The 27,657-nt window shown below is 37.3% G+C and overlaps 2 protein-coding genes, 1 long non-coding RNA gene, 1 other non-coding gene and 1 pseudogene across 5 annotated transcripts; 2 read left to right on the top strand and 3 right to left on the bottom strand.

The window, feature by feature from the left end:
* Window positions 1-321: 321 nt before the first annotated feature.
* LOC113733353 (serine/threonine-protein kinase WNK8-like) lies at window positions 322-4,546 on the bottom strand (annotated as a pseudogene).
* A 658-nt stretch (window positions 4,547-5,204) lies between these two features.
* Window positions 5,205-5,277, bottom strand: TRNAF-GAA (transfer RNA phenylalanine (anticodon GAA)). The gene has a single exon. It is a non-coding gene; the product is annotated as a tRNA-Phe (tRNA).
* On the top strand, window positions 5,233-11,661 carry LOC140037136 (bifunctional fucokinase/GDP-fucose pyrophosphorylase-like). The gene is made up of 7 exons (XM_072081300.1): window positions 5,233-6,047; window positions 6,848-7,130; window positions 7,270-7,634; window positions 8,165-8,291; window positions 8,497-9,510; window positions 9,707-10,440; window positions 11,027-11,661. Exons 1-7 carry the CDS (start codon window positions 5,706-5,708, stop codon window positions 11,423-11,425), a joined length of 3,264 nt encoding a protein of 1,087 aa, XP_071937401.1. The 5' UTR covers window positions 5,233-5,705; the 3' UTR covers window positions 11,426-11,661.
* A 900-nt stretch (window positions 11,662-12,561) lies between these two features.
* LOC140037135 (protein LEAD-SENSITIVE 1-like) lies at window positions 12,562-15,694 on the top strand. Of its 2 annotated transcripts, XM_072081299.1 has the most exons (3): window positions 12,562-12,930; window positions 13,039-13,150; window positions 14,817-15,694. In XM_072081299.1, exons 2-3 carry the CDS (start codon window positions 13,057-13,059, stop codon window positions 15,485-15,487), a joined length of 765 nt encoding a protein of 254 aa, XP_071937400.1. In that variant the 5' UTR covers window positions 12,562-12,930; window positions 13,039-13,056; the 3' UTR covers window positions 15,488-15,694. The 2 variants fall into 2 exon arrangements, with proteins under 2 accessions (XP_071937400.1, XP_071937399.1); XM_072081298.1 differs by having other exon boundaries at window positions 12,563-13,150.
* A 2,855-nt stretch (window positions 15,695-18,549) lies between these two features.
* Window positions 18,550-23,049, bottom strand: LOC140037388 (uncharacterized). The gene is made up of 3 exons (XR_011841310.1): window positions 22,754-23,049; window positions 19,477-19,536; window positions 18,550-18,727 (listed from the first exon to the last, which is right to left on the bottom strand). It is a non-coding gene; the product is annotated as an uncharacterized lncRNA (long non-coding RNA).
* Between the last annotated feature and the right edge of the window lie 4,608 nt (window positions 23,050-27,657).

The raw sequence follows: 27,657 nt of genomic DNA, 5'->3' as shown, positions 1-27,657 counted from the left end.
GAGAAGCCCCGCCATCCACTTCGGATAAGCAAACACACTTCACTTCATCTGAGAAGTGATTGATTTAGGTCGGTCCAATTACCCACCAAAAATCACCTCTTTAAGAATCAAGTACCATATACGTACAAACAAAATCAGCTCAGCCGATGAACCCCATTCCTCGTGGTGGCACAGGTTCGAGTCTGGTTTCACATATCGCCTGGGTGCTCTTGGGGGCGGGGTACACAGGTACAGAGGGATTAGTCAGGTCCTTTACGGATTGACCCAGACACCCTCTGTGTTGATAAAAAAAAAAAAAAAAAGTACCATACACGCACAAAATACAAATATATCCTCTAGTTTTATTTATAGCCAGGACAGGATGCAAAAATGAATAGAATCGAGGACTGTACACGCATAAAGATATAAGTTCTTGAAGGAGGCGAGATCTAAATTCTAATGTAGGTGGTTCCAGTCCGCATATTCACAAGCCTGTGGAGATGGCTTTTCTCGGTACTGAAAACCACAATAAAAGAATTGAAAATACAAATTAAATGCATTCATTTTTTTTTTCCTTCAATGAACTTCTAATTTCTATTTTGTCGTCCATCTCTTCATGGTGGCTTCAATTGCCTCCTCCCTCATTTTAGATAGTTGTTGAAACCACTGCTGATGTTGCGCGTCGATTGCATCCAACTCTGTCTTTAACTTAGTCTCTTGACTCTTCTCCAGCAAGGACAAGGATGAAGAACAGCTTGTCAGATATGTATCTTCAGAAACTCTATTTACATCTGTGAAACTCATTCCAAGATTCTTTACAACTTCATTCCAAGCTACGTGTTTTAGACCATCCCAATCATTTTCCTGGATCTTACATTCGTCATAATACAATTCCGCAAAATCCATCTCAGAGGCCGGAGTGCTATAACCTTTAAAGGCCTCCTCACTAATATTATTGTAATCAAGAGATTCAGCAAAGTTCTCATTCTTATCTGAGGCATTCTCTCCCATTACCTCCGAAGTTATTGATCCACTGGATTCTTCACCATATAAGGCTGCAGGTTGTAGAAAGTCAAGTGCAGCGCCAGGTGACATATCACTTGGATTTGGATTGGTACACGAATTACCTTTATTAGCCATTGTACTCATTCGAATATTATCCATAGTATGATCGTCTGGCTTGAGTCCCACCTCGGCAGGAGAACCATTAGGAGTCGAAAACCTTTTACTTGCTGCGAAGTTGCGGCCAGCCATTGAAATGCCTTCGTACGTGCTTCTTTCCCCGCTTGAATAATCATCAGACGAGGGTATCCAACTAGGTAAAATTCTCGAAATTAGATAGTCAATAAAGTCAGCAATAAAAGCTACATCATGATCTGCCAATGATAGTTGCTCCGCCATCTCTCCGGCGACAGAGAGCGCAGTGTCAGTATCAAGGTAGAAAAGAAAGTGTATGTTCTTGACCGGGCCTGTAGCTAAAAAAAAAAAAAATAATAATAATGGAATCAAATAAATCGATTATATTGTACAAAACTAATACTACTAGTATAAAGCACTGGAAACAATAGTTAGGCAGGCAGTTAGTTACCATGCTGGTCTGCTATTCGCAAAGTCAACGAGATTGAGTTATCATCATTTTTCTTCCCCTTCAACCTGAATTCCTTGTTTTGATGCACCCGCTGAAATTCTAAAATAGCACCGTGCGGACTCTCAGCATTGGATTGAGTATACTCGGCATCCACATCCATAGAATGAGGTTCACAGCTCAATAAACCTGGTGATCTAGGAGTTTGGTTAGTTAACTTTATTGGATGCCGAAGGGGTTCTTTCATATTATCAGCTTCGAGAAATGGATCTTTAAGAAGCTCCTTAGCAGGCAACCTCCTAGACGCTGGAAGCAAGCATTTCTCAATGAACTCTTTGGCTTTGGTATCACTCACATTACCAAGAGAAGCTGGCTTAACGCCCTGAATTGAGCAAATTCCCATGGATGATTAAACTCACACACACACACGCACGTAAGACCTGATAATGGTATATACAAGACATCAAGTTGAATTGAACTTACAGAGGTAACTCTTTTAAAAATTTGAGCTGGATTTTTGCACTCAGCGTACGGATATTCCACAGTGACCATTTCCAGCATGCACATTCCGAATGAATATACATCAACTAACTCATTGTATTCCTCTTCGTAAACTTCTGGGGCCATAAATTCAGGGGTTCCTAATGAAAAAAAAAAAAAAAAACATAAAATGAGCTCGTTGAGAAGTTTAGGTTCTACTATTACAGAATATGTAGATGAAAGAGGTTGTCAGAATCAAACCTATAACACTCTTAGCAGTACCCCGCTGCAAAACAGTTGCCAGCCCAAGGTCACCAATTTTGACTTGCCCCTGATTTCCATTTACAAAAATGTTATCGCATTTCAAGTCTCGGTGAATGATTGGTGGATTCTGGCTGTGAAGATAGTCTAAACCTCGTAGAATCTGTCTTGCCCAATTCTTTATGGCCTTCGTATCAACACTTTTATGCCTCTTTCGATATCTATTAGCCAAAACACGTACAAATAACTAAAAGCGGCATCAATGTAGGAACAAATAAGCTAAAGTCATTCAAATAACTCACTGTCTCAGGCTCCCAGATGTGAACAGTTCGGTGATCATGTTTACCGTCTTCTTCTTATCATCAATCCATGAATCATAAAACTTCATAATATTTTCATGTTTCAATTGTCTAAGTAGATGAACCTCAGAATATAGTTTCTCCAAATCTTCTGGAGATCTTAATACATCAGCAATCTTGATTCGGTTCCATGCAACTTCTATTCCATCTAGTTGGTCAAAGGCCTTGTAACTACAACAAAAAAAAAAAAAACATACAGAAATAGGCGCAATTAGAGAGTTCAGCTAATCAAAATTTTGTAAAACAAAAATAGTGTGCTTTATTTACAGTTTTTTTGGTCAAGCAACAAATTGAGAGAAAGTTGCAAGATCATACACAGTCTTGAATGCCCCCTTGCCCAAGACCTCATTGTACTGCACAATAAGGTTAATAAAAACATAAATGTTTGATTAATTAAATAAGCAGACAAACTTAAAACTTTCATGTTTGTCACTAAAAATTATATGCAGCATCTTCCAAACAAGAACAAATAGATAAACTCGAATATAACAATTAATAATTTTTACTCGTTCCAAATCCATGTCCCCCAAATATTTGTGATAGAGTTTGTAATTACAAGAAGATCATTTCTTTTGAAAACAAATAAAAGTGTACTCAATCAACAGTTTACAAATTGCAGATGGCATGTTACAGATTTAAAATTAGTACAGACAAATGGCATATCAAAGGGAATGTATGGCACAAGAATCAGCATAAATTTCCGCATATCAGAGGAACATACGCCTACATTTTATACTAGTATAAAAATGTACCCGAAGGTATCGACCCCTAGGGTCTTTCTCCACATAGTCATGGAACTCAAGGTCAGGCAGCTCGTAGACGGTGTTGCCATTGGCTTTCTCGACATGGTGAAGGAGCTCAGGATTGGGCGCCTCATTAACGTTATTGCCATTGGCTTTGTCGACGTAATCAAGGAGAAGCTCATCAACGTTGCCATTGCCGTTTATATCCCAAAACAACTGATCATCTTCGTCAACAACACAAGACCCAATCACGGTCCCGTTCCTCCGTTCATTTTTATGCCCAGAAAGAGGTAATCCCAATCCAACAGCACCAGAACAACTCATCACAAACACCAAACAGACGGAAGACAAACAGACAACTAGAATAAACTGAAACTGAAAGAAGAAGAACGAAAAGCACGAGAACAACAGCATGAACGCGAACAGGAATAAGGAATACAGCCAACTAAACTTAGAACGAAAGATTAAAGAATGAGGCCTCCCTCCAGGGCGCCATTGCATTGGGTTACGTCGGAAAAGAATGCCGATTGCATGTGATTGAGTCGTCGTAGGTGGCAGCATCGACATCCGATATCCAAAACAGCATTAACTACTTCCGTAGCATCCGCAACACATACAAAATCAACAACATAAGACGACCTAGACAACCATGCATGTGTTGAGAAGATCTTCTTAAAGGAACACGAAGATTGTTTCCTTCCCAAAAACCCACTTTCCATTATCCTCTTCTTCTACTAATAATCTTGATTGACCCTTCTCTATAGCAACCAACGAACCTCTCATTTATGGTTTATCCTCTCTCCTACCATAATTGTACAACATATGTTACTTTTGTAGAAACAGTCAGTTCACACCCCCTTTAAAAGGAATGATAAAAGGGCTGTAGGGATATATGGATGGAGAAGATGAAGAAAGGAGGAGGGAAGAAAAAAGGAAGAAGAAAGGGGAAAAAAGGGATAATGTGTAAAGGTTGGGGTCCGGGGGGGGGGGGGTGTGGGTTTGGAAGGTAGAGTGGAAAGGGGATTTCTTTTTTCTTTTTGTTATTTTTTGCTTTTTAGATGGGAAAGGGTAAGAAAAGGGGATGAGAAGGGGAGGAGGTTGATTTATTGGGAGGAAACCAAATGGAATGGTGCGATAGAGAAGGGTTGAACACACACTTGTGCGATGAGGTTTGTTAAATTCAAGCATTCAACGTGGATTTGATAGATAGACTAACAGAAACAAAAAAAACTTTGCTAGAAAAACAGGTAGAAGCATTTCTGAAGTTTCTGATTTGCATGGGAGGAAACTGTGATAAACTAACAAATCCAATCTCAGCTCAAGATTTGGGGCATCATCTCTTTTTCGGGTTTTATGGGTGACTTATCATTTAATCTTATTTGGGCATGGCAAGCGAATATACGCTGGTTATTTGCTTACGCGTGGCTGCTTAATGCTATAAAAGAAATTTAGGTGTACTCTAATTTACCTAAAAAAGAAAATGTGATACATAAAATAATTTTTTAATACGGGTATGCATAGGAAGTAAAAGAAGAATGATTTGGATCGCTTTCTATTTCTATAATCGTAATGTATTTATAATAAGTTTAGTCGATTAATCGTTTATTATTTTCAATGGTCAGGAAAAAGCATTTAAAATTAAGAAAGAAATGATGTTGGCAACATAAAGATGATAATTTGCAATTCAAGAAAAAAATGGCGTTGAAGTTGAGATGCCGTGTTAAAATAATAAAATACAGGAAAATAAGGAGATACCTCTCATTAGATGTTTAAAAAGAAGAAAAATGGACAGAGATATGCGGTGAGCGTGGATCGAACACGCGACCTTCAGATCTTCAGTCTGACGCTCTCCCAACTGAGCTATCCCCGCTCGATGCCTCTTCTAATAGGAGATCTCTTATTTAGAATAGAAGGCCCTCCTATGCCGGCGATGGTGTCGTCCCGTACGAGGTTATAACGTGAGTCTAACACAGTGAAGGTCTCCAGTTCAAGTCCGGGCGACGCTATATGTCGGGTCGGGACCACCTGTTGCTCTGTATTTTTTGGATTATCCATTCGTGTGTCGGGATTGGGATTATCCATTCACAAGTGAAGATGGTTCTGACTTCTGAGTTCTGACTTCTGATGTTGTAATAATTTATGAGAGTTTGTTTGTACTTGTGATATGGGCGGCGGCCAGAGAGAGCGCGGACGCCTGGGGAATCGCAGGTGGTTTCGAGTTCCACTCTCACCAACCGGCTAACTTTGGATCCGCTGTAGAAATCACAGGCAATAGTAGTTCCCTCCGCCTGGGATTAAATGATGGAAAGCAGGAGGGATGGGACTCAGACTAAGCGGAGGAGTAGAGGCAAAGCCAATCTGGAGACAACCTTGAGGAAGGCATGGTACCATCTCCGCCTCTCCGTCCGCCATCCCACCAGGGTTCCCACCTGGGACGCCATCGTCCTCACCGCCGCTAGCCCCCACCAGGCCCACCTCTACCATTGGCATCTCAATCGTGGCAAGCGCATTGGCCGCATTGCTCCCTCTACTCTCACCCTCGCCGTCCCCGACCCCCATGGCCACCGCATTGGCTCCGGCGCCGCCACCCTTCATGCCCTTCTCGCCCTCGCTCAACACTATTACACCCTCAATTCTCCGGTACTACTACTGCCCCAACTTCCACTCCCTGCATTATCAATATTTACTTGCTTAGTGTATCTTTCCAATTTCTGCTTACTCTTCTTCTGAGGTCTTTGTGTACCCGCTTCTGGATTTCGTAAACAACTCCGTCTTGCTGCTTTTTTTTAACTAATCCAATCCTATTTCTCAACAATCTTTGCCTTTTTTGTTTTCCTTGCACGAGTTCTATGACACTGAAGTCGTGATCATAATGACTGATCCAATCTTTTCTGAATTTGCTCCAAAGAAATCATATTCCCACATTTTGCAAAGATGAAATCGTTCAGATTACTGGAAATTGGAAAAAATAGTGTTCATGGTTTGTTTTTTGGGGTTCGAAGTAGCAAGTTCCCCTATTACAGTACAATAAGCGGAAGATACATTACGCAAAAGCAGAGGCAAGGTAGTTGGTAGAAGTTTTTACTTATATTTCATATATTGCTGACTTTGTTTTGTCCCCATTGCAATATGCTCCTCCCGGAGTTATGTACCAAGATGTTTAGATTGGCACACTTGAATTTTAGAAGATTAGATTTTGTGTTTTGTGATGTGTCCTTGCAGCTGCACTTACCTATCTTTTGAGAGAGGATAGATTATGGAGAGGAAAACAAGATACCCTGATAAATTTGCTTGTGTAATACATGGATATGATATTGAAGAATTCTGCACAGTTATGATAGTTTATCTTTCAGAGAGAAGATGTCTTTTAGGACATTGTTGTGATCCTTAGTAGTATTTTCGCTGCTTTCTTGATTAAGTATATCAGGTGACGTCTGCAGGTAGAAATTACAACGAGCTCCAATTCTATATCCACTGAAACCAATGTAGGCTTAAAAGACGGAGTTCCTTCCTTGGCATTTGTTGAGTTGCTTGCCAAGAAGCATATCTTGTTGCTTCATGCTGGAGGTGACTCTAAAAGAGTCCCATGGGCGAATCCCATGGGAAAAATTTTCCTGCCACTTCCTTACCTGGCATCAGATGACCAGGACGGGCCAGTACCTCTGCTTTTTGATCATATACTTGCAATTGCTTCTTGTGCCAGACAAGCTTTCAAGAATGAAGGTTACTTTCTCATGTTTGTCATTATCACATAATCATTTAATGTGTGTCCTTGCTTGGAATCTGTATGGTTCTTGATGTTTGTTCCTTCTTGCTTCTATTAGAGCTTGATGTAGTCATGCTGACCATACCATTCTTTCAGGTGGATTACTCACCATGACAGGAGATGTTCTTCCTTGTTTTGATGCCAGCTCATTGGTTCTTCCTGATGATGCCTCCTGCATAGTCACTGTCCCCAATACTCTTGACATAGCATCCAACCATGGTGTTGTTGTAGCATCAAAATCTGTGCTATCAGATGAAAACTTTGCCATCAGTTTAGTGGAGAATCTGCTTCAGAAACCTAGCTTAAAGGAGCTTGTTGACCATCAGGCAATTCTAGATGATGGCAGAACATTGCTGGATACAGGAATAATTGCAGTTCGTGGTAAAGCATGGATGGATCTTGTAAGACTTGCCTATTCCTCCCAACCAATGATCTCGGAGCTTTTGGAAAGCAAGAAAGAGGCAAGCCATGTCATTCATTAGCTGTGAAGATTTGATGGTTGCACCAACTTTTGCGCATAGCTGAGATGATTGCTTTTAATATTTTACAACTCTGTTTGCTGGATGTTTTATTTTGGCTAAAATCTTATCAGAACATTTTCCATTACTTGTCAAGTTGCTGACTTGTTATGCATACATAATTCTCAAAACATCATTTATTCTTCCACCACTGATACTCTGTCTGTTGTATGACATCGCTTCATTCTATTTTTACAATCCTTTTCTCTTCAAATTTTGATTGCTAAGTTTTGTTGCCAAATACAAGCAGCATCTAAAGAACACAATATCAGAGCCGACAGGCATTTATGTTGTTATGCAAAGTACTCCTCTCTGTGATACTTAGCTTGAGTGCTTCTATCATTCTAGTAGAGACACTTCATTATACGTTTCTCGTGAAGCTACTGCTCCAATTGTAATTCTTGGTTCTTTTTGCAGTCTAGCAAGTTCAACTTCTTAACTCTTGGTGTTTTAAATTTTGTTTACGTGTGCAGATGAGCTTATATGAAGATCTTGTGGCAGCTTGGGTACCGGGAAAGCATAAATGGTTGCAGATGCGCCCTCTTGGCGAAGAGCTTGTCAGCAAATTGGGAAAACAAAGCATGTTCAGCTACTGTGCTTGTAGGTTGAATCTTATTGAATATATCATGATGTTTGTAATGTTGTAAGTAATATACCAATTTATTGTTCTTTATCATGTCACCTAACTTGTTTGAGTTTGAGAATTTTGTCTTTAAAACATCTTGTTTGTGTTCATAGTGTATTTATTTAATGAAAGTGATGCATATCGGTCCTTTGGTGAAGCTCTTTGCATATTTTATTGTAGATGACCTCTTATTCCTGCATTTTGGAACTTCCAATGAAGTTTTGGATCACCTTAGTGAAACTGGTTCAAGGCTTGTTGGTCGAAGGCATTTAAGTTCCATCCCAGCAACCACAGTATCTGATATTGCTGCCTCGGCAATAATCCTTTCTACCCAAATAGCATCTGGTGTCTCTATAGGGGAAGATTCTATGGTATATGATTCCTGCATTTCACGTGGGGTGCAGATTGGTTCACAATGTATAGTTGTTGGTGTGCATTTGCCAGCAGCTGACAGTCCGGTGGCAGAAGATTCATCCAAATTCTGTCTTCCAGATCGTCATTGCCTCTGGGAGGTTCCCTTGATAGGGTACACTGAAAAGGTTATTGTTTACTGTGGTCTCCATGATAACCCTAAAAATTCATTTCAAAAGGATGGGACTTTTTGTGGGAAACCCTGGAACAAGGTCTTAGGTGATTTAGGCCTTCAAGATACTGATCTCTGGAGCTCAGAAGGAACCCAGGAAAAATGTTTGTGGAATGCTAAAATATTCCCTATTCTTCCGTACTCTGGGATGCTCAAAATGGCAACATGGTTAATGGGCTTGGGCAACCCGGAAGATGAATCTTTGGAGTCACACTGGAGAAGGTCATCCCGTATCAGTTTGGAGGAGTTGCATAAATTAATTGACTTTTCATCTATGTGCTTAAGTTCTAGCAAACATCAAGCAGATATTGCAGCTGGAATTGTTACTGCTTGCCTTAATTTTGGCTTGCTTGGGCGCAATGTATCTCAGTTGTTTGAAGAAGTTCTGCAAAATGAAGGAGGTGGAGGGGATATGTGCAGAGAATTTCTTTCTTTGAGTCCCAATCTTCAGGCTCAAAATTCTCAGACCCTTCCCAAAAGCAGGGCATATCAGGTCCATGTCGATCTTCTCCGAGCATGCAATGATGAAAAGAAAGCATTAGAAGTGGAGAACGAAATTTGGGCTGCAGTTGCTGAAGAAACTGCTTCAGCAGTAAGATATGGCTTTAAAGGTAAAAGTAATCTTTTGACAAGTAAATTAGTGGAATTCAAATCAAATAATTATAGGTAAACCTGCAGTCAATTATACATTGTCCTGATCCACCGAGCAATGATCTGTAAGTGATCTAATAACTTCCAAAAAAAAGACTGCTTACAAGAATTGCAATTGTATGTGTATGATCTGACTTTTTGTCTTTTTCTACCCAGAAAATCTCTTCGAATCCTGCGGTCAGTCCTCTAAGGAGGGGCAATGGGTTGATAACTTAAATGGTCATCCAGATCATTCTTTCTGCTCCAGGATAGTGAAGGTGGAGTTACCAGTCCGTGTGGATTTTGTTGGAGGTTGGAGTGATACACCTCCATGGAGTTTAGAACGTTCTGGTTGTGTCTTGAACATGGCAATTACATTGGAGGGATCTCTTCCTATTGGTACGGTCATAGAGACCACTAAAACAACAGGGATATCAATTACTGATGACTCTGGACACCACATACATATTGAAGAATTGTCCTCCATTGCACCACCTTTCGATAACAGCGATCGCTTTCGCCTTGTCAAATCGGCATTGCTTGTAACGAATATCATCAGTGGAAAAATCCCTCTCTGTACTGGCTTGAGAATCAGAACATGGGCAAATGTTCCTCGTGGTAGCGGTTTGGGGACTTCCAGCATCTTAGCAGCTGCTGTTGTTAAAGGACTTCTCCGAATAACTGATGAAGATGAAAGCAATGAAAATGTTGCCAGACTTGTTTTAGTGTTGGAACAGCTTATGGGCACAGGAGGTGGCTGGCAAGATCAAATTGGTGGACTATATCCTGGAATTAAGTGTACTTCCAGTTTTCCTGGAATACCATTGCGGCTTCAAGTCATTTCCCTCTTGCCTTCTCCTCAAATGATAGTAGAGTTGCAGCAACGACTTCTTGTGGTATTTACTGGTCAAGTAAGCAAACTGCTTCTTTCCTCTTTCTCTCTCTCTCTTTCTCTCTGTGATAGATATGATAGATATTTCTCGTGCAACTAAATTGCTGGTTCAGAATCTAGTTTAACCCTTTAACTAGAAGAACTGTAAGAATCTTTCAAGATTAGAGGAGAAAGTTATTGAGATTTCAATACTGTAGGGATCAATAATGCTTGGTCTGTGATTGTACTCTTAGTTTCAGTTGAGAAGTGCTTTAACATGATGTATCTTTTTCAGATGCAGCTGAAAGTCCTGATAAGTATAGAGGAAGAGATGAACCTATAATTTGGCATTTATTTTATCTGCTGTATGTTTTGCGAATTAAGTCATGGCTTGGTATTAATAATCTGCCACCTAATTATTGCTCTTGGATCTCAAGAAGATTGTGCTGTTACTGAGGATCGTTATTTTTCTGTCTCGCTGTACATGTCTAGTTCATTTTTGTGGGTTAGGACAACTTGCTCGTCAGTATTCCTTTGTAGATTATTTTCCATGCAAGAAATTTTTCACAACCTATGATTCCAATGGTGCTTTTCTAAGGTTACAGTTCACTGCCATGGATGTGCAGGTCCGACTTGCACACCAAGTGCTTCACAAAGTTGTGGCTCGGTACCTCAGACGGGATAATTTGCTAGTATCTAGCATCAAGCGCCTTGCTGAACTGGCAAAAATTGGGAGGGAAGCTCTGATGAACTGTGACATAGATGAGCTTGGAGATGTAATGATGGAAGCTTGGAGATTGCATCAGGAACTTGATCCATATTGCAGCAATGAACTCGTTGACAGGCTCTTTACATTTTCTGACCGCTATTGCCGTGGGTACAAGCTTATTGGTGCTGGAGGTGGTGGCTTTGCCTTGTTGCTGGCTAGAAATGCTGAATCTGCCAAGGAGCTCCGACGTACACTAGCTGAAGACTCCAGCTTCGATGTGAAGGTATACGATTGGGACATATTCTTACAAAGCTAATGGGAATGTAGCCTTATCTTCGTCTAAATTTTTTTTTTTTTAAGTTTTTGTATATGTGTAAATCGAGAGTGTATACACAGCCGTTGCACATCAATGGGGATATTTTGCCAAATGGCAAGTGATAGGAAGATTCACCCAAAAACTCCTCTATTTGCTTATCTTGTAGCAGTATAAATCGTACTTCGTAGCTTCATTTCAAGGTTAATGGAAGCATATCCTAGTGTTTGATTTCGAAAGCTTGCAGAACGATAATTTATTTTGGTCATTTATGTCCAAAACTGGATTTGCACATGGGAGCAGCTGAACCTTCAAGTTAGTGTGTTTACAAACTTGTAACAATTGAACCAAGTGAAGAATTACATTTTTTCTTGTGGAAACTCGTACGAGTGAAATGCTGTAAACAAAAAAATGTTTGTTCATACTACAGCCTGCTACATAAATGACCATGAGTTGTCTACCACACTTCCAGGGCATCAAAATATGGGTTGGTAGGAATCATAAATATTACTAATGAGTAGCGACTTTGTAAGTTTTGGAACTGCAGATACGGTGTTCAGGAGGTAAGGCACGACTTTTCCAACCGGGGTACCGCAAGTTGGGGGCCAAGTTGCAAGTGAATTAAAGTTGCTTGCGAGCGCTTATGAGCCGGTCAATATTGAACTAGAGTTGAACTCAAACTAATTAAGTTGAGCTTGAACACAAAGAAATTCAGCTCATTAGCTCGTGAGTCGTTCATTTATATATTCCTAATATTCTTAATAAAAATAATTATTTGTTAAGAAAAAATTACTATTTTATTTATTTTAAAAATATATATATAATTATTTTTATTTTTTTTAAGATCGAGTAGGTTTGAACTATATATAATAATTATTGAACCTGATTCGAATTTAAGGTCGAGTTTGAATTCAAATTTTTACATTAAGAGTTCATCGACTTTGAGCATAATAAAATTAAGTTGAGATTCAGCTCATTTAGATTAAAACTCGATTAGTTTGCTCCTCTGTCCTTCCCCCATTTTCCTCGGATACCTATCCATTGGACCATTGCCAAAGCAAGGAATCAAAGTCGGGGCATGCTGTTTGGGAAGGAAAAGAATTTTCTTTTTTGGGTGTTTTGGGGTTGGGAGGAAAGAAAAAGATGATGCTGAAAGCAAAGAAGTTGAAGAGACCAGACCAAACCAGCCAACCAAAGTACCAAAATTTTCTTAAACGCTCCCTGAACTCTTGAAAACGGTCGCATCCTCCTCTATCATACAATAGTCAAAAAAAGAAAAGAGAGATAATCAGTACTAGTACTCGTTGCACATTAAAAAAAAAAAAAGTGAACAAGCATGCACAGCACAAACGCCATCGTCATCATAATCATCATCACCAATGATTATTGATTTTATATGTTTCCAGCGGTACTGGTAACGGCAGTTGAGCAGATGCAGTGGTAGCCGAATCGTTGTCTTCCACGTCCAAAATTTCTTCTTCTTTGTCATTGTGGCATAAAAAGAAGCGGTTATTATTGTGTCACTTTGCCTCTTTTTTTTATTGTTTTTCTTTTCTTTTTTCCCCGGTTAATTTTCCCAGAGTGAAATTGACTTTTGCCCCAACAACTAGTAGCAGATTGCAAAACAGAGAGAGATGGGGTTGCTCACAAATAGAGTGGAGAGGACTGATATTAGGCCAGGTGATCATATCTACACTTACAGAGCTGTCTTTGCTTACTCCCATCATGGTAAGAAACAATGCATGTCCTCCTTCCTTCTTCTGCCCTTTTTTTTTTTTTTTCGGCTTTCTAAACAATAATGTATGTTTGAAAAAGCGGCACTCTGGAATCTCCTTGGGGGATTTTATAATTTGATTGGCCTTTTCCTTCGATTAATGCTTTTTGTTGTTAATCTGTTATTTTGGAAGTGGAATTTGTATTTTCAGTTCTGACTCTGTTGCTTGAATTTCCAAGGAACCAGAAAGGGGCAATCTTTGTATGAAAGATTGAAGCTTGGGTAGGACTGTCGTTTTGAAAAAAAAAAAAAAAAGGAATAATGTTTCCAACTTACAGCGGCTCAGGAATGCAAAAATTTAGACTGGACCTTTCTTTCGAATATTTGGACAAATTAAATATTTTGTTGCTACGTTCTTATTCCTCCACTTTGACCAAGTTGTTATTCGTCCCAATTTCTGTACTTGAAGGAAGTTGTCGTAATTTGAACGTCTTCTTGTAGTTCAAAAATCTGACGATTTAAACTGAATAATCAAGATCAGGAATTTGGTTTTGGACATACGTTTTTGACTACGAGTCCTTGATGTGATGTGATTTCCCTTTCTGCTCTGCAGTTGACGAAAAGTTTTTTTTTTTTTTATGACGACGAAAAGCCAACTCAACGTTGAATTCTTGCCTAATACCTTTCCTCTGCAGGCATTTTCTAGTAGTTTTCCATTTTTACTGATTCGAGCTGAAATTAAGCGTTACTTGATTCTTATTTTTACCTGATAAAATCTACTTGAAAAAAAAAAGGAGATAAAATCAACTTCATTCCTGCAAAAAAGTTGAATAGGGCAGTACTTTAAGTCATATGCATATGTACACAGAACCTCATTTTTGAAGTTTTATCATGTGCTCTGAGTGCGAGTAGTGTCCTTTCGATGGTTGAGAATTTGAAATAAGTGGAGTAGTTCCCCTAAAATGAGCTAATTAGTTCCAGAATGCTGATGATTAAATAACAGAAATGCAGATCAACATCAGTACTGTCATCTCCTTTACCACGAATTCTTCGAAGCCTGAATTTGCAGCACGCTAATGATTAACAAGACAGAGACAGTACTGAGTCTAAAATCTTGTTGCGACTAAAGCAGTTTAAAATCTTGTTTCCTCGTGGGATCTATTTCCCTTGGTATGTGCAACAATGTGCTTTCTCTAGACATATCAATGCTAAATCCAAGTAATGGAGAGGCATGAAAGTATAGCTCGTTTATTCTCAACCTTAGTTTGTGATAAGCACCTTTGAGACATAAACCAAAAACAATTAATTTGTCACCACTTAGGGAATAGTTGCTTAAGGTGGAAATGCATTCCAGAAAGTAAGTGATAAACTTTGACACACTTGACGAGTTTTATGTTATTTTTGGAATGTTTCCCTCCTCAATGTGAGCTGCCATCTAAAAGCAGTAGCAATAGTGTCTTCAAAGAGCTGTGTGGCAAAGGGAATACAGGTTGTAGATTTTTGTGCCCATTTTTGTGCGGTGTTCTGAGATACGTCGGGTTATCGAGCTAAACTGGGAGATCAAGAACTTCAAGAATCTCGAATTTCTCTTGATGCTGAGACCATCTATCTATTCTGCATACTATATTCAATGTAGTGACATCATGTATTGTGGTCTTCTAAGCATATATCATAATGCAGGTATCTTTGTTGGTGGAAGCAAAGTGGTTCATTTTACCCGTGTCGAAACCTCTGACCATTCTGATGATGAAATGATAGCCCTCCCTTCATCCTGTCCAACATTTCCTGACTGTGGATTTAGGCAGCCAAAGAGTGGGGTAGTACTTACATGCCTTGATTGTTTCCTGCAGAATGGTTCCCTCTACTCCTTTGAGTATGGAGTAACTCCGTCTGTTTTTTTTGCCAAAGTAAGAGGAGGCACTTGCACAACTGCAGCATCTGACCCACCTGAAACGGTCATTCATCGGGCAATGTATCTTCTGCAGAATGGATTTGGGAATTATGACGTGTTTCAAAACAACTGTGAGGACTTTGCTCTATATTGCAAAACAGGCCTTCTGACAGTTGACAGTCTGGGGGTTGGAAGAAGTGGGCAAGCTTCTTCTGTTATTGGTGCTCCACTAGCGGCGCTGCTTTCCTCTCCTCTGAAACTGCTAATGCCAAGTCCTGTTGGTGTGGCGACAGTAACAGCTGGGATGTATTGTATGAGCAGGTATGCTACTGATATTGGTGTTCGCACAGATGTCATCAAGGTGGCGGTTGAGGACCTGGCTGTAAACCTTGGCTGGCCGGGCAGTAGGGCAGAGGTAGGAGCAGAAAGTGAGTTGTCTATTGAGCAAATTGCCCAGTGACTGCATTCTTCTCCTTTCACGTGCGATTTCAAGTAGAAACGTTGTGGTTGGGGCTAAATAGGATTTAAGGAACAAGATGAGTAGGAAGAATGTCGTGCTTCACTTCTTTCAAGTAGAAGTCTGTTTCAGAACTACCATATGCACGTTGGGATGTTAATGAATAATTCTTGCACTCTGAAGCAAAAGAACTTCTTGGTATTGGTTTGATTTGTCATCTTATTTTATTTTGATGAAAGCTTTATTTTCTGGAAAATTTCATCACTTTCTGAGACAGTATAGGAAATTGAGTTCGTGCTTCCATCTGGAAGTTACATGGCTAAGAGTTCAAAATTTAAGAGAAAATGACCTTAGTGGAGGATTTTCTGTTTGGAAGAACTCACAGAGATAGCAGCAGAGATATGCCTTATTAGTGAAGTCTTATCCCAGGTCTACTTGAGCTGAAGTCGATTGACAGTATACAACCAAGACAAACAAACTGTAGTAATCTCTGCATTCTAGTGTAATGTGCTCATGCCCGATTTTCACGTTGTCCTTCCTAGCTGCTCTGCTACTGCACTGTTATCTATATATCCTTCCTCCTTTATAGTACCTCCAAAGGGGTAGGACTATACTTAGATGACGATAACATAGTTGAAATTGAGGTTGTGAGGCAACGATATTTCTTAGAGTGGCAAACGTACATCATAAGTTCGTGCATTCTGATATAGGGTGTGAGAGAGAAAAGAAACAGTGAAGAAGGGAGGATGAGGATGGATCGACGACGCTGATGTATGTTGTATTATTGAATGTATATGTCTCTAGGTTACGTGCATGTCATTGCATGTTGTAGAATTTTTTGTGTCGAGACGTGGAAAAATATCAACCTTCAATGCCTCCAAAGTTAGAGTTGGGAAGACCCGATTAGGGTTATAAACTAATCGAATCGAATTCAACTTTAAGTTATCGGACTCTGATTTTAATCTTTTGAATTCGAACTTGAACTTGATTCGATTTAGTCAATAGGCTGGAGTTTGTTTTGATAGTTCAAAATTTTTATGTAAATTTTAATTTTTAATACTATTTTATATTAGTATTACATATATAATATTTATATAACAAAATAATAAATGTATGATCTTATATAAAATATTAATAAATATATTGAATGAAGATAAGTAGTAGCAATACCGAAAAAGAATGTGAAATTCATATATCGGGAATTGTGAATGATGGGCACTCTGCATGAATTAGACAAAATATTATTTTCCTTTTTCTTTAGTGGGAGGTTTTTTTTCATTGGGAAGGGGGGGGGGGGGGGAGAGACACAGAATGTAATCAGAATAGACACGTTGAAAAGTTAAGAAAAATATTACTCCCTCCGTCCCACTTTGATAGTCCTGTTTTCCTTTTTCATTTGTCTCAAATTGTAGTCCACTTTCCAATTAAAAAATGTAATTGTATTTTAATTTTTCTAAAATACCCTTATTCAATGTAAGTTGTTGTTACTATAAACCTATCTCATTTAATGAGAGTTGATTCCTTTTTTACCATCGATTCAAGTTCTCATAAAGTTGTACTATAATTAATGTGAGGGTATTTTAGAAAAATAGTTACCTAAATTGATCGTTCTAACAAAATTAACTACTTTTTCTTAAACTGTGTGAAAAAAAATCAGAACTATCAAAGTGGGACGGGAGAAGTATTAATGTTTCTCTCAGATCGAGCCACGCTCTAATCTATCGGCCCGGTTTTGGACAGATCACTGTTCGGTCCAAATGCACCTTCAACGATAAATGTCTCGGATCGTGCAAGATCGTGTCGTGGGAATTCCAACCGTAAAGGCCCAATTCCAGCTCATTTTAAAAAGATATAATTTGGCTTCATATGAATTATGGTCAAGATGAGCTTATGCCTAACTCTGAAGCTCAATTAAATTATGGGCTGCACTGGGTCCATGCTAGGCTTGATTTGAGTAAGGCCCACCTTTTAATACACAAATATTCTAATTACATTTATATAACACACATTTATTTTTTTAATTCTTACTAAAGCACACAAGAAATACAAAGGCATATTTTCTCGAAAAAAATTCGAGTTGGCAGATCCCAAGTATAACGTATAGCAACCAACATCAATAATTGGGCAAATATCACGCTGCTGGTCTCGGGCTCACATAAATGTTTCTTGGGCTGACCTCGTATTGTTGAAACCCAACTCATTGGACCAATTGACAGGCATAACTAAAAATCAATCTTTTTGTTTTTTTTTTTTTGTGGAATAAAATTGTTGAGGATATTATTTGAAACTCCTACATGGTTTAATTAGGAGTGGATACGGATTGGGTATCCGCTTTATATATCATTTGATTGACTTAACTCGCACTTTACGGGTCAGCTATTTTTTGATCCTTATCCATCCTGCATATAAGCAGGTATCCCGCTACCAGATATAGTTGAAAGACTATCAAGATTCAGGTCAATGGGCACTTGCCTCACTTTGCTTATCATTTTAATTTTTTAATATTAATTTATACTAATTCTATTTTGTATTTTACATACTCATATTTTATACTTATTTTTTTAATTTTGTATTTTATCTAAAGTCTAAACAAAATATACTTTTATTGATAAAGGGATTTAGCTAACAAGAAGAGTGTTTATATTTTACAAATGTGACAATAATTTAGAAAAGTGTCTAAAAATAGAAGGTGGCACAAATGTGAATGTATTTATTCACACAGTAATTTTGGTATAATTTAGACATATTAACTAGTGTTCATTAGGACTACTCGCTAAAGAAATGTTAAGTACTAGTTGTTTGAAGTGAAGGGAAAGTGAGTAGAATTTAGGGTGTAGCCATAAAAATTATTACATTGTCTTGAGAATTTTTATTTGCTTTTTCAATACAACAATTACAACTGCTCCTACATCAGATAAAGGGGAATGAGGATCAAATGAAGCCAAGAAATTGGCAAATGATGCATTTAGCGGACCGCCTGCCCAACTCTCGCCAGGACTCACTCACTCACTTCAAATATAATAGGTTATAATTTCAAGAGTAAAAGAAATACCAGTTTCCAACCTTGGAACATACATGTACTTTCATTTCTATTTCAAACATTCGTACAATTCCACATATATCAAAAGATATGAGTTTCAGATACATTCAGTTCTAATCGAGCACTAGCGTGAGTACAATCGTAAAATTCAAAACTACTAAACTACACTAACCTGTACCAGTCTCACGTCTCGCTCGTACCCCCTGTAAGGAAAACAAATGGCGTGGAATGAGCTAAAAGCCCAGTGAGGTTCCAAATAGCAAGTTGACCAATATTGAAAAGTACAAATATCACGTAGCAAAATAGCGAGCATATCAAGTTCATGAAAGTGAGCAATAACATTTCGAATAACAATCAATGTATAAGGATACAGATGGCTCTCAGGAGCCATTCTCCACGAACTTGATCAAAATTAACTGCAGTTGACCCTCCGTCAACTTTCACTATCTAAAGTCCAAGTAGATCCTTTTTTTTTTCTCAGCACACTCCGACCAACTTACTCCCACCGAGCCCGTTCTTCTCACGAGAGGGTTTGGTATTACTCGAGTATACCTTTTTATAGCCTAGTCGAGGGATTCACCCAACGACGTCACAACAAGTGGTCACCAAGTCAGGATAAGAGGCCCTCCCACCCTAAGGTGTGGTACATTCCCCTGCCTGGTGGTTTAGTTGACGAGTCCACGCTCCAGTCAACAGTTGCAAGGTTTTGGTACTTGAGTTAGGATAAGAGGCCCTCCCACCCTCAGGTGTGGTACATTCCCCCACTCAGTACTGAACTAGTGCAAGCAAGATAAAAGGAAACATTTCAAGCAAATCACCACTCGAAAGGGCTAGTGCGATAAAGTACACACTGCCCACTTCGATGGATCAGAAAAATCACTTTCCAATTATCACATAACAAGTCAAGAAAGCACTTTAACAAGATAAACATAGAACAAGCAAGGACACCCACCAAAGATTTAGTGCTTGTCAAAATCACGTTCAGGTGTAACTCCTTGGTTGGAGTCCAAATCTGCGATACAATATCATTTAAAAGCTTGAAATCACTAGAGTTCGGAACTTCAGAGTTTCGCTTTAAACAGATCAAGTAAATGAAACTCGTTTAGATAGGATTCACGTTATGTATCAAACACTAGAAAATTCATGCTCGCTCTTTTGGTGTTGCTAAAGAAGCAACTAAAACTTTGGAATTCGCATTTGAGTCTAAAAGACGAAGAAAATATATTCCAAGTGGTCACCACTTTCATTTTTTCCAAAGGTATGAGTTTCGGCCAAATTTTAGCTTATATACCTTGACGAAAGAAGACTCGAATACCATAGACAATCCAAGTTCAATTCGACCTCAAATCTTCACTCAAACCGCGAGTACACACGCCTAACCTTCGAGTGAAAATGTGGGCAGCATGCCCTTTGTATTTAGCTATTTTCCAGTCATTTATGGCTTCATTAGTTTCCTCAACTCACCCCAATTCAGCATACAAGCAAGCTCAAAACAATAGCTATTCAACTAGACTCAATATTATCCACTTACAAGTCAATTCGAGCAGTGCAACCATCCAAATCAAAGCTAGAAGTTAGAAACTAGTTTTAAAGACAACTAGCCACACAGTAGGTTTGACATCTCTCGGCAGTCACAACTGAAGCTATGCTTATCGAATTGGGGTAAATTTTATGGCGTTTCGAAACTAAGACAGAGGCCTATATTTCCTATGAAAACACCAACACCCAGTTCTTGCATCTTCAAGGTCAAAATCGCAATCTCAGAGAAAACAGAAGACTGTCAGCTAATCTGGGTATTTGGGTAGTCAAGGGTATTTTAGTTATTTCATTAAATAAAGTGCTCCAATTGAGTTGAAATTTTACAGGTAACTAGCTAACTCAATTCCCTAAAACTTTCATGTTTTTAGCAAGAACTGATTTGTTCTTTATCATGGACGAATATGCAGTTCCAGTTGGGTCCAAAAACTGGGCAGAGTCACTAACCCTAGCTGAAATTCGTTAATCTTCACCAAAACAAGAGTATCATCCAGTATAATTCAAAATTCAAGTCATCTATCCAATAAAATGCAACATAAGAGAGAGAATAAGAGTTTCTTAGCAAAATACCTTCAATCTCAAACTAAGTCGAGTGCGATGAAGTACACTCCCGACTTAGAAGACGAGGGACAATTGAAAACACTTCACAATGAATCACTTAGCAATATTCATAATACATACACATAAACAGTTAACACATAATTTGGAAAACACTCACCAAGGATTCAAATGACTACTCTCGAGTCTCAAGTTGGTTTCCTGGTTCACGGCTACTTCCTAGTACAAGTTAATAAGTTCAAAGTAAATATATAATTTGTAGTTGATTATTTGTTATTCTTTTATTTAAACTTATTAAAATCAAGTTTGACCTTAAAATACAACCATAACATTCCCAATATTTATTTATCATTTTATTTTCGAAACTTATTGACTTTATTATTTTTAAACCATGAAATACCTATCTTCAAGTTTATAAACTTGTATAATGTTTAAACTAATATACTTTCTCAATCCAGTATTAATTATGGCTTATAGATACTCCATTTTCCCTTTTAAGACTAACTAAGCTCTAGGTTGTTTGTGAATTAAATTTTGTTTCACAACCTTAACTTCTCAAGTTTTATAGTCTCTTAAATATTATAAAAACTAATTTAAGTGATTAGGAGCTATTTCGTGTATATAGCTATAACAAATTACCTTAGAGTTTCTAAAACATTATATGAGTCTTAATCTCATTACCAATTCAACCATTCAACATAATTCAGCAATATTACTTTCAAATCCATTAGGTTTGGTAGCTCTAAAACAAGGTTAACGTACATATATAAATTTTAAGATCTTATAAAACATGTGAGCTAAGATTAAATCATTTCATTCTAATCTTAATAATTGAAGCTGATGGAACTTTTATTTCTTCCCTTTTAGACTGAACTAGACTCTAGTTTGCATGTTATTCCTATTTGTTCCACTTCACTAGCCCTTCGAGTTTTAAATTCCTTAAAGTATTCAAAACAAGGTTAAGATGCTACAATCGGATATATATATATATATATATATTTATATGAATAGTTACAACAAACTATCTTAGAATTTTGTGCAAAAACTTCAAGGAAAGTTCATCTCTTCCCTGTTTTGGCCAACAAGTATAATTTCCAGCAATATCATTCAGATTGTTCAATAAATCTCCATCTTTTACTTGCTTGAAACACTAAACACGTAGCTCATAATTTGCCCACCCAAACTAGAACAAATAACACACAATTCCAGAACATAATCCCACCAAAAGTCTCAACTAATTCGGCCAGCAACACATTACAATTTCCAGCAGATAGCAATTTAACATATGGTGCTTTCTCCATAATTTTCTTCAGTTTTAACTCCAACTCATCATGCAAAAGATGATTCTCCAACTACAGAGTAAACTTGATCATTAACATAAAATTTTACAGCCAGAATGTCAAAGGAAAAACTGATCTGAAGTCTCTTTCTCTCTCTCGGTCAAGCTGTGACTGTTTTGGACAGCAATCAGTTTTTAAACAAGAAATTTCTCCATTAACTACTTCAGTTCCCATTCAACTCCAACATGCATGCTAAAACTAAAAAAAATTATGCAAGGTATTCAGCTTCAACGTAGGAATTTGGAACCCAAAATTCTGTCAAGAAAATTGGAAAATTTCCTTACTTCATCTCTTGGCTAGCTAGACAGAACCACCGGTTAATTCTTGCAAATTTTTCACTCAAGCTAACAACTCTGCACTAGTTACTCAGATAAGACAAGGAAATAACACATGGTTTGAGCTTCTAGCAGAAAGTTACTCCATACATTCGGTTACTAAGCTGCAAATTTCAGTTTCTTCCTCTCGGGTGAAGCTGAAAAAATTCCAGCATGTTTCGTCATACGGTCTCAACCCAAAGTTCCACCTTTTCCCCAAGTTTTCTTCAACTAAACTTCCCAAAACATCAGATGCCAACGTATTACATGAAAAACCTATCATTAGTTTCCAGTTTTACAATAATAACAGGTTGTAACTCAACATGCAAGCTCACGGTTCCCCAACTTCAGTCCAACTCCTATTTTACTTCCATATCAAAATTCCGCTCAGCTAAATCTTGTTATTCCTGGCTAAAACCCAACATGCAGCCCCTATTCTCAGTTATATTCAAGAAATAAAAGGGTGGTTACAGATTCTAACCTTTTCTCTCCTAAAGCTCGATAATTACAGATCATTTTCCTCTCCCTCAGCTCTGGCTCCTCCAACTCTTGCACCTGCTTTTTTTTTCCCCCACTGATGTAGCTGATACACGAAGTTGCCGACTGTTTTTCTCTTCTTACTCACTCGGTTATGGCTGGAAGGAACCAGAGATGCTCCTTCACTCTCACACTCTCTCACAGTTTCGGGTATGAAGAAAAAAGAAAGCTTCGTTCTCTGTTTTCTTTCTTTTGTTTCCTCTCAGTTGATGATACCAGAGTAGCTGATCACTCAAACTTCCTCTTCAGTCGGTGGTGATAATTCCAAAGCTCTCCACTCAGCTTCTACTTAGTTCTAGAACTCAGGTATCCAACTGGTCGCACGGTAAATTAGCTAGGATGAAGGGTTAGTTAGGTCATTTGATATCCACTTATTTGCTTACTAATGGCTGTGATTTTATTAACTCACACATTAACTCCCAACCTCATTTGTATTTCCTTAATCCATTAGATTCTCACACATTTGGTTTTATAGGAAATTCACTAGACATGCAACTCGTTCAACTATAATATATTCAAATCACACAAATTACGGTATGCATATCATATGTTTATTTGATTCATATAATTTTTTAATTTTAATTTTAATTTTAATTTTTTGACATCATTCTAGGATATTTCTAAATTCTCAATTTCTAGAATAATTAAATTTAGTCATTGAATTTGATCAATTATTTGTTATCTATAATATTTCAAATGACGAAATAAGCGCAATAATGGCTAAGTCTATTCAAGATTTTCTCGAGTTATCACATTCTTCCCTCCTTAAGAAAATTTCGTCCTCGAAATTTTACACTGTTAATCGTAAAAAGTTCCGAGTATTCTTTCCTTATTTTATCTTCCAATTTCCACGTCACTTCGTCTAATCATTCATGTTTCCACCAAAATCTTAACCAAAAAGATTTGTTTCTTAGCGTTTTCTCTTTCCAATTTAAGTGTTGTATCGGTTGTTTTCCCAAGTGTATAAAATTCAACTACTTTAGTTTACAATCCAACTGAGCGTTATACCGAATTAAACAATCTATAAGTAAGATAACATCATAACCTGACGTTTTCACTTAACGTTATCACTCCTTAAACTCTATAACTCTCACAACTAGTCTATGTACAAATGTGTAATAATCAATTATATGTGATTAATCATAACCCAGAAACACATTCATTCGATTTATATTATTACTACAAAATAGATTCATGATCAATTAAGTTACATCATATAACAAAGTCAATTACCACATATATGAAGCTCAGGTACCCTTAAGAAGTCAAACAAGTATTTTTAAGTACATTCAATATCCAAACATGGCAAAGTTCCGACTCAATCATCCCAACCTATTGGTTTCTATCCATAATAGAGCTGGTAGATCCCTGAAATTCCTACCTCTATTCACAACAGTTCAATTTTTTTTTATGCTCAAATATCCCAACATAGTCAAGATGACAATTGTTCAAGTGCATTTACTAATCCAATTACCCCATTAGTAACACTAATCAAAATTCCTTAGTAAATTATAGATCTACTGCGTCTAATATCAAATCAAATAATATGATCATTACTTAAGTACATCAATGGCTCTTAAGTATTCTAAATGATCTCAAACATTTCATACATTGGCTTTTCTAATAACCTAACAACTAGTTATCTTTATCCGATTGGACATTGCCCCAAATAATCCTCCAATAAAATTTAAGAAGCTACAATGTCATCGAGAACTCATCTCACATGGCAAATTCGTCAAACTTATCTCACCTCAATTTTGAAAACTCTCCTCAAGGTTTAGAGCTGTTCACAACTGCATAGTTCTTACTTAAACTACGATTTCACTCAAATTTTAAGTCTAAACCTATATTTTGGGCAAGAGATGGCATATATTCCATTTACCATTGAACGATTAGTAAAATTATTCATCTTAAAAACAGAATTGGCACTAATCTTCAAGATCTCACTATTGGCTCTTCACTTTTAACTTTCAAAAGCTAGACTTAGAATTTAGTTGAAGAAAACTTGGGGAAAAGGTGGAACTTTGGGTTGAGACCGTATGACGAAACATGCTGGAATTTTTTCAGCTTCACCCGAGAGGAAGAAACTGAAATTTGCAGCTTAGTAACCGAATGTATGGAGTAACTTTCTGCTAGAAGCTCAAACCATGTGTTATTTCCTTGTCTTATCTGAGTAACTAGTGCAGAGTTGTTAGCTTGAGTGAAAAATTTGCAAGAATTAACCGGTGGTTCTGTCTAGCTAGCCAAGAGATGAAGTAAGGAAATTTTCCAATTTTCTTGACAGAATTTTGGGTTCCAAATTCCTACGTTGAAGCTGAATACCTTGCATAATTTTTTTTAGTTTTAGCATGCATGTTGGAGTTGAATGGGAACTGAAGTAGTTAATGGAGAAATTTCTTGTTTAAAAACTGATTGCTGTCCAAAACAGTCACAGCTTGACCGAGAGAGAGAAAGAGACTTCAGATCAGTTTTTCCTTTGACATTCTGGCTGTAAAATTTTATGTTAATGATCAAGTTTACTCTGTAGTTGGAGAATCATCTTTTGCATGATGAGTTGGAGTTAAAACTGAAGAAAATTATGGAGAAAGCACCATATGTTAAATTGCTATCTGCTGGAAATTGTAATGTGTTGCTGGCCGAATTAGTTGAGACTTTTGGTGGGATTATGTTCTGGAATTGTGTGTTATTTGTTCTAGTTTGGGTGGGCAAATTATGAGCTACGTGTTTAGTGTTTCAAGCAAGTAAAAGATGGAGATTTATTGAACAATCTGAATGATATTGCTGGAAATTATACTTGTTGGCCAAAACAGGGAAGAGATGAACTTTCCTTGAAGTTTTTGCACAAAATTCTAAGATAGTTTGTTGTAACTATTCATATAAATATAAATATATATATATATATATATATATATATATCCGATTGTAGCATCTTAACCTTGTTTTGAATACTTTAAGGAATTTAAAACTCGAATGGCTAGTGAAGTGGAACAAATAGGAATAACATGCAAACTAGAGTCTAGTTCAGTCTAAAAGGGAAGAAATAAAAGTTCCATCAGCTTCAATTATTAAGATTAGAATGAAATGATTTAATCTTAGCTCAAATGTTTTATAAGATCTTAAAATTTATATATGTACGTTAACCTTGTTTTAGAGCTACCAAACCTAATGGATTTGGAAGTAATATTGTTGAATTATGTTGAATGGTTGAATTGGTAATGAGATTAAGACTCATATAATGTTTTAGAAACTCTAAGGTAATTTGTTATGGCTATATACACGAAATAACTCCTAATCACTTAAATTAGTTTTTATAATATTTAAGAGACTATAAAACTTGAGAAGTTAAGGTTGTGAAACGAAATTTAATTCACAAACAACTTAGAGCTTAGTTAGTCTTAAAAGGGAAAATGGAGTATCTATAAGCCATAATTAATACTGGATTGAGAAAGTATATTAGTTTAAACATTATACAAGTTTATAAACTGAAGATAGGTATTTCATGGTTTAAAAATAATAAAGTCAATAAGTTTCGAAAATAAAATGATAAATAAATATTGGGAATGTTATGGTTGTATTTTAAGGTCAAACTTGATTTTAATAAGTTTAAATAAAAGAATAACAAATAATCGACTACAAATTATATATTTACTTTGAACTTATTAACTTGTACTAGGAAGTAGCCGTGAACCAGGAAATCAACTTGAGACTCGAGAGTAGTCATTTGAATCCTTGGTGAGTGTTTTCCGAATTATGTGTTAACTATTTATGTGTATGTATTATGAATATTGTTAAGTGATTCATTGTGAAGTGTTTTCAATTGTCCCTCGCCTTCTAAGTCTAGAGTGTACTTCATCGCACTCGACTTAGTTTGAGCTTGAAGGTATTAAGCTAAGAAACTCTTATTCTCTCTCTTATGTTACATTTTATTGGATAGATGACTTGAATCTTGAATTATATTGGATGATACTCTAGTTTTGGTGAAGATTAACGAATTTCAGCTAGGGTTAGTGACTCTGCCCAGTTTTTGGACCCAACTGGAACTGCATATTCGTCTATGATAAAGAACAAATCAGTTCTTGCTAAAAACATGAAAGTTTTAGGGAATTAAATTAGCTAGTTACTTGTAAAATTTCAAGTCAATTGGAGCACTGTATTGAATGAAATGACTAAAATACCCCTGACTACCCAAATACCCAGATTAGCTGACAGTCTTCTATTTTCTTTGAGATTGCGATTTTTGACCTTGAAAATGCAAGAACTGGGTGTTGGTGTCTTCATAGGAAATGTAGGCCTCTGTCTTAGCTTCAAAACGCCATAAAATTTACCCCAATTCGATAAGCATAGCTTAAGTTGTGACTGCCGAGAGATGTCAAACCTACTGTGTGGCTAGTTGTCTTTAAAACTAGTTTCTAACTTCTAGCTTTGATTTGGATGGTTGCACTGCTCGAATTGACTTGTAAGTGGATAATATTGAGTCTAGTTGAATAGCTATTGTTTTGAGCTTGCTTGTATGCTGAATTGGGGTGAGTTGAGGAAACTAATGAAGCCATAAATGACTGGAAAATAGCTAAATACAAAGGGCATGCTGCCCACATTTTCACTCGAAGGTTAGGCGTGTGTACTCGCGGTTTGAGTGAAGATTTGAGGTCGAATTGAACTTGGATTGTCTATGGTATTCGAGTCTTCTTTCGTCAAGGTATATAAGCTAAAATTTGGCCGAAACTCATACCTTTGGAAAAAATGAAAGTGGTGACCACTTGGAATATATTTTCTTCGTCTTTTAGACTCAAATGCGAATTCCAAAGTTTTAGTTGCTTCTTTAGCAACACCAAAAGAGCGAGCATGAAT

The sequence above is a fragment of the Coffea arabica genome, chromosome 2e, assembly GCF_036785885.1.
Source record: "Coffea arabica cultivar ET-39 chromosome 2e, Coffea Arabica ET-39 HiFi, whole genome shotgun sequence".
NCBI classification, from domain to species: Eukaryota; Viridiplantae; Streptophyta; class Magnoliopsida; order Gentianales; family Rubiaceae; genus Coffea; species Coffea arabica.
Note: the sequence above shows the minus strand (reverse complement) of the source record. Positions and strands in the feature narration are given on the sequence as shown.

Coding starts and splice junctions, on each gene's coding strand:
- LOC140037136 (XM_072081300.1), top strand. CDS start 5,706: ATGATGGAAAGCAGGAGGGATGGGACTCAGACTAAGCGGAGGAGTAGA. Junction 6,048..6,847: donor ATTACACCCTCAATTCTCCG/GTACTACTACTG, acceptor TGACGTCTGCAG/GTAGAAATTACAACGAGCTC. Junction 10,441..11,026: donor TTGTGGTATTTACTGGTCAA/GTAAGCAAACTG, acceptor ATGGATGTGCAG/GTCCGACTTGCACACCAAGT.
- LOC140037135 (XM_072081299.1), top strand. CDS start 13,057: ATGGGGTTGCTCACAAATAGAGTGGAGAGGACTGATATTAGGCCAGGT. Junction 13,151..14,816: donor CTTTGCTTACTCCCATCATG/GTAAGAAACAAT, acceptor ATCATAATGCAG/GTATCTTTGTTGGTGGAAGC.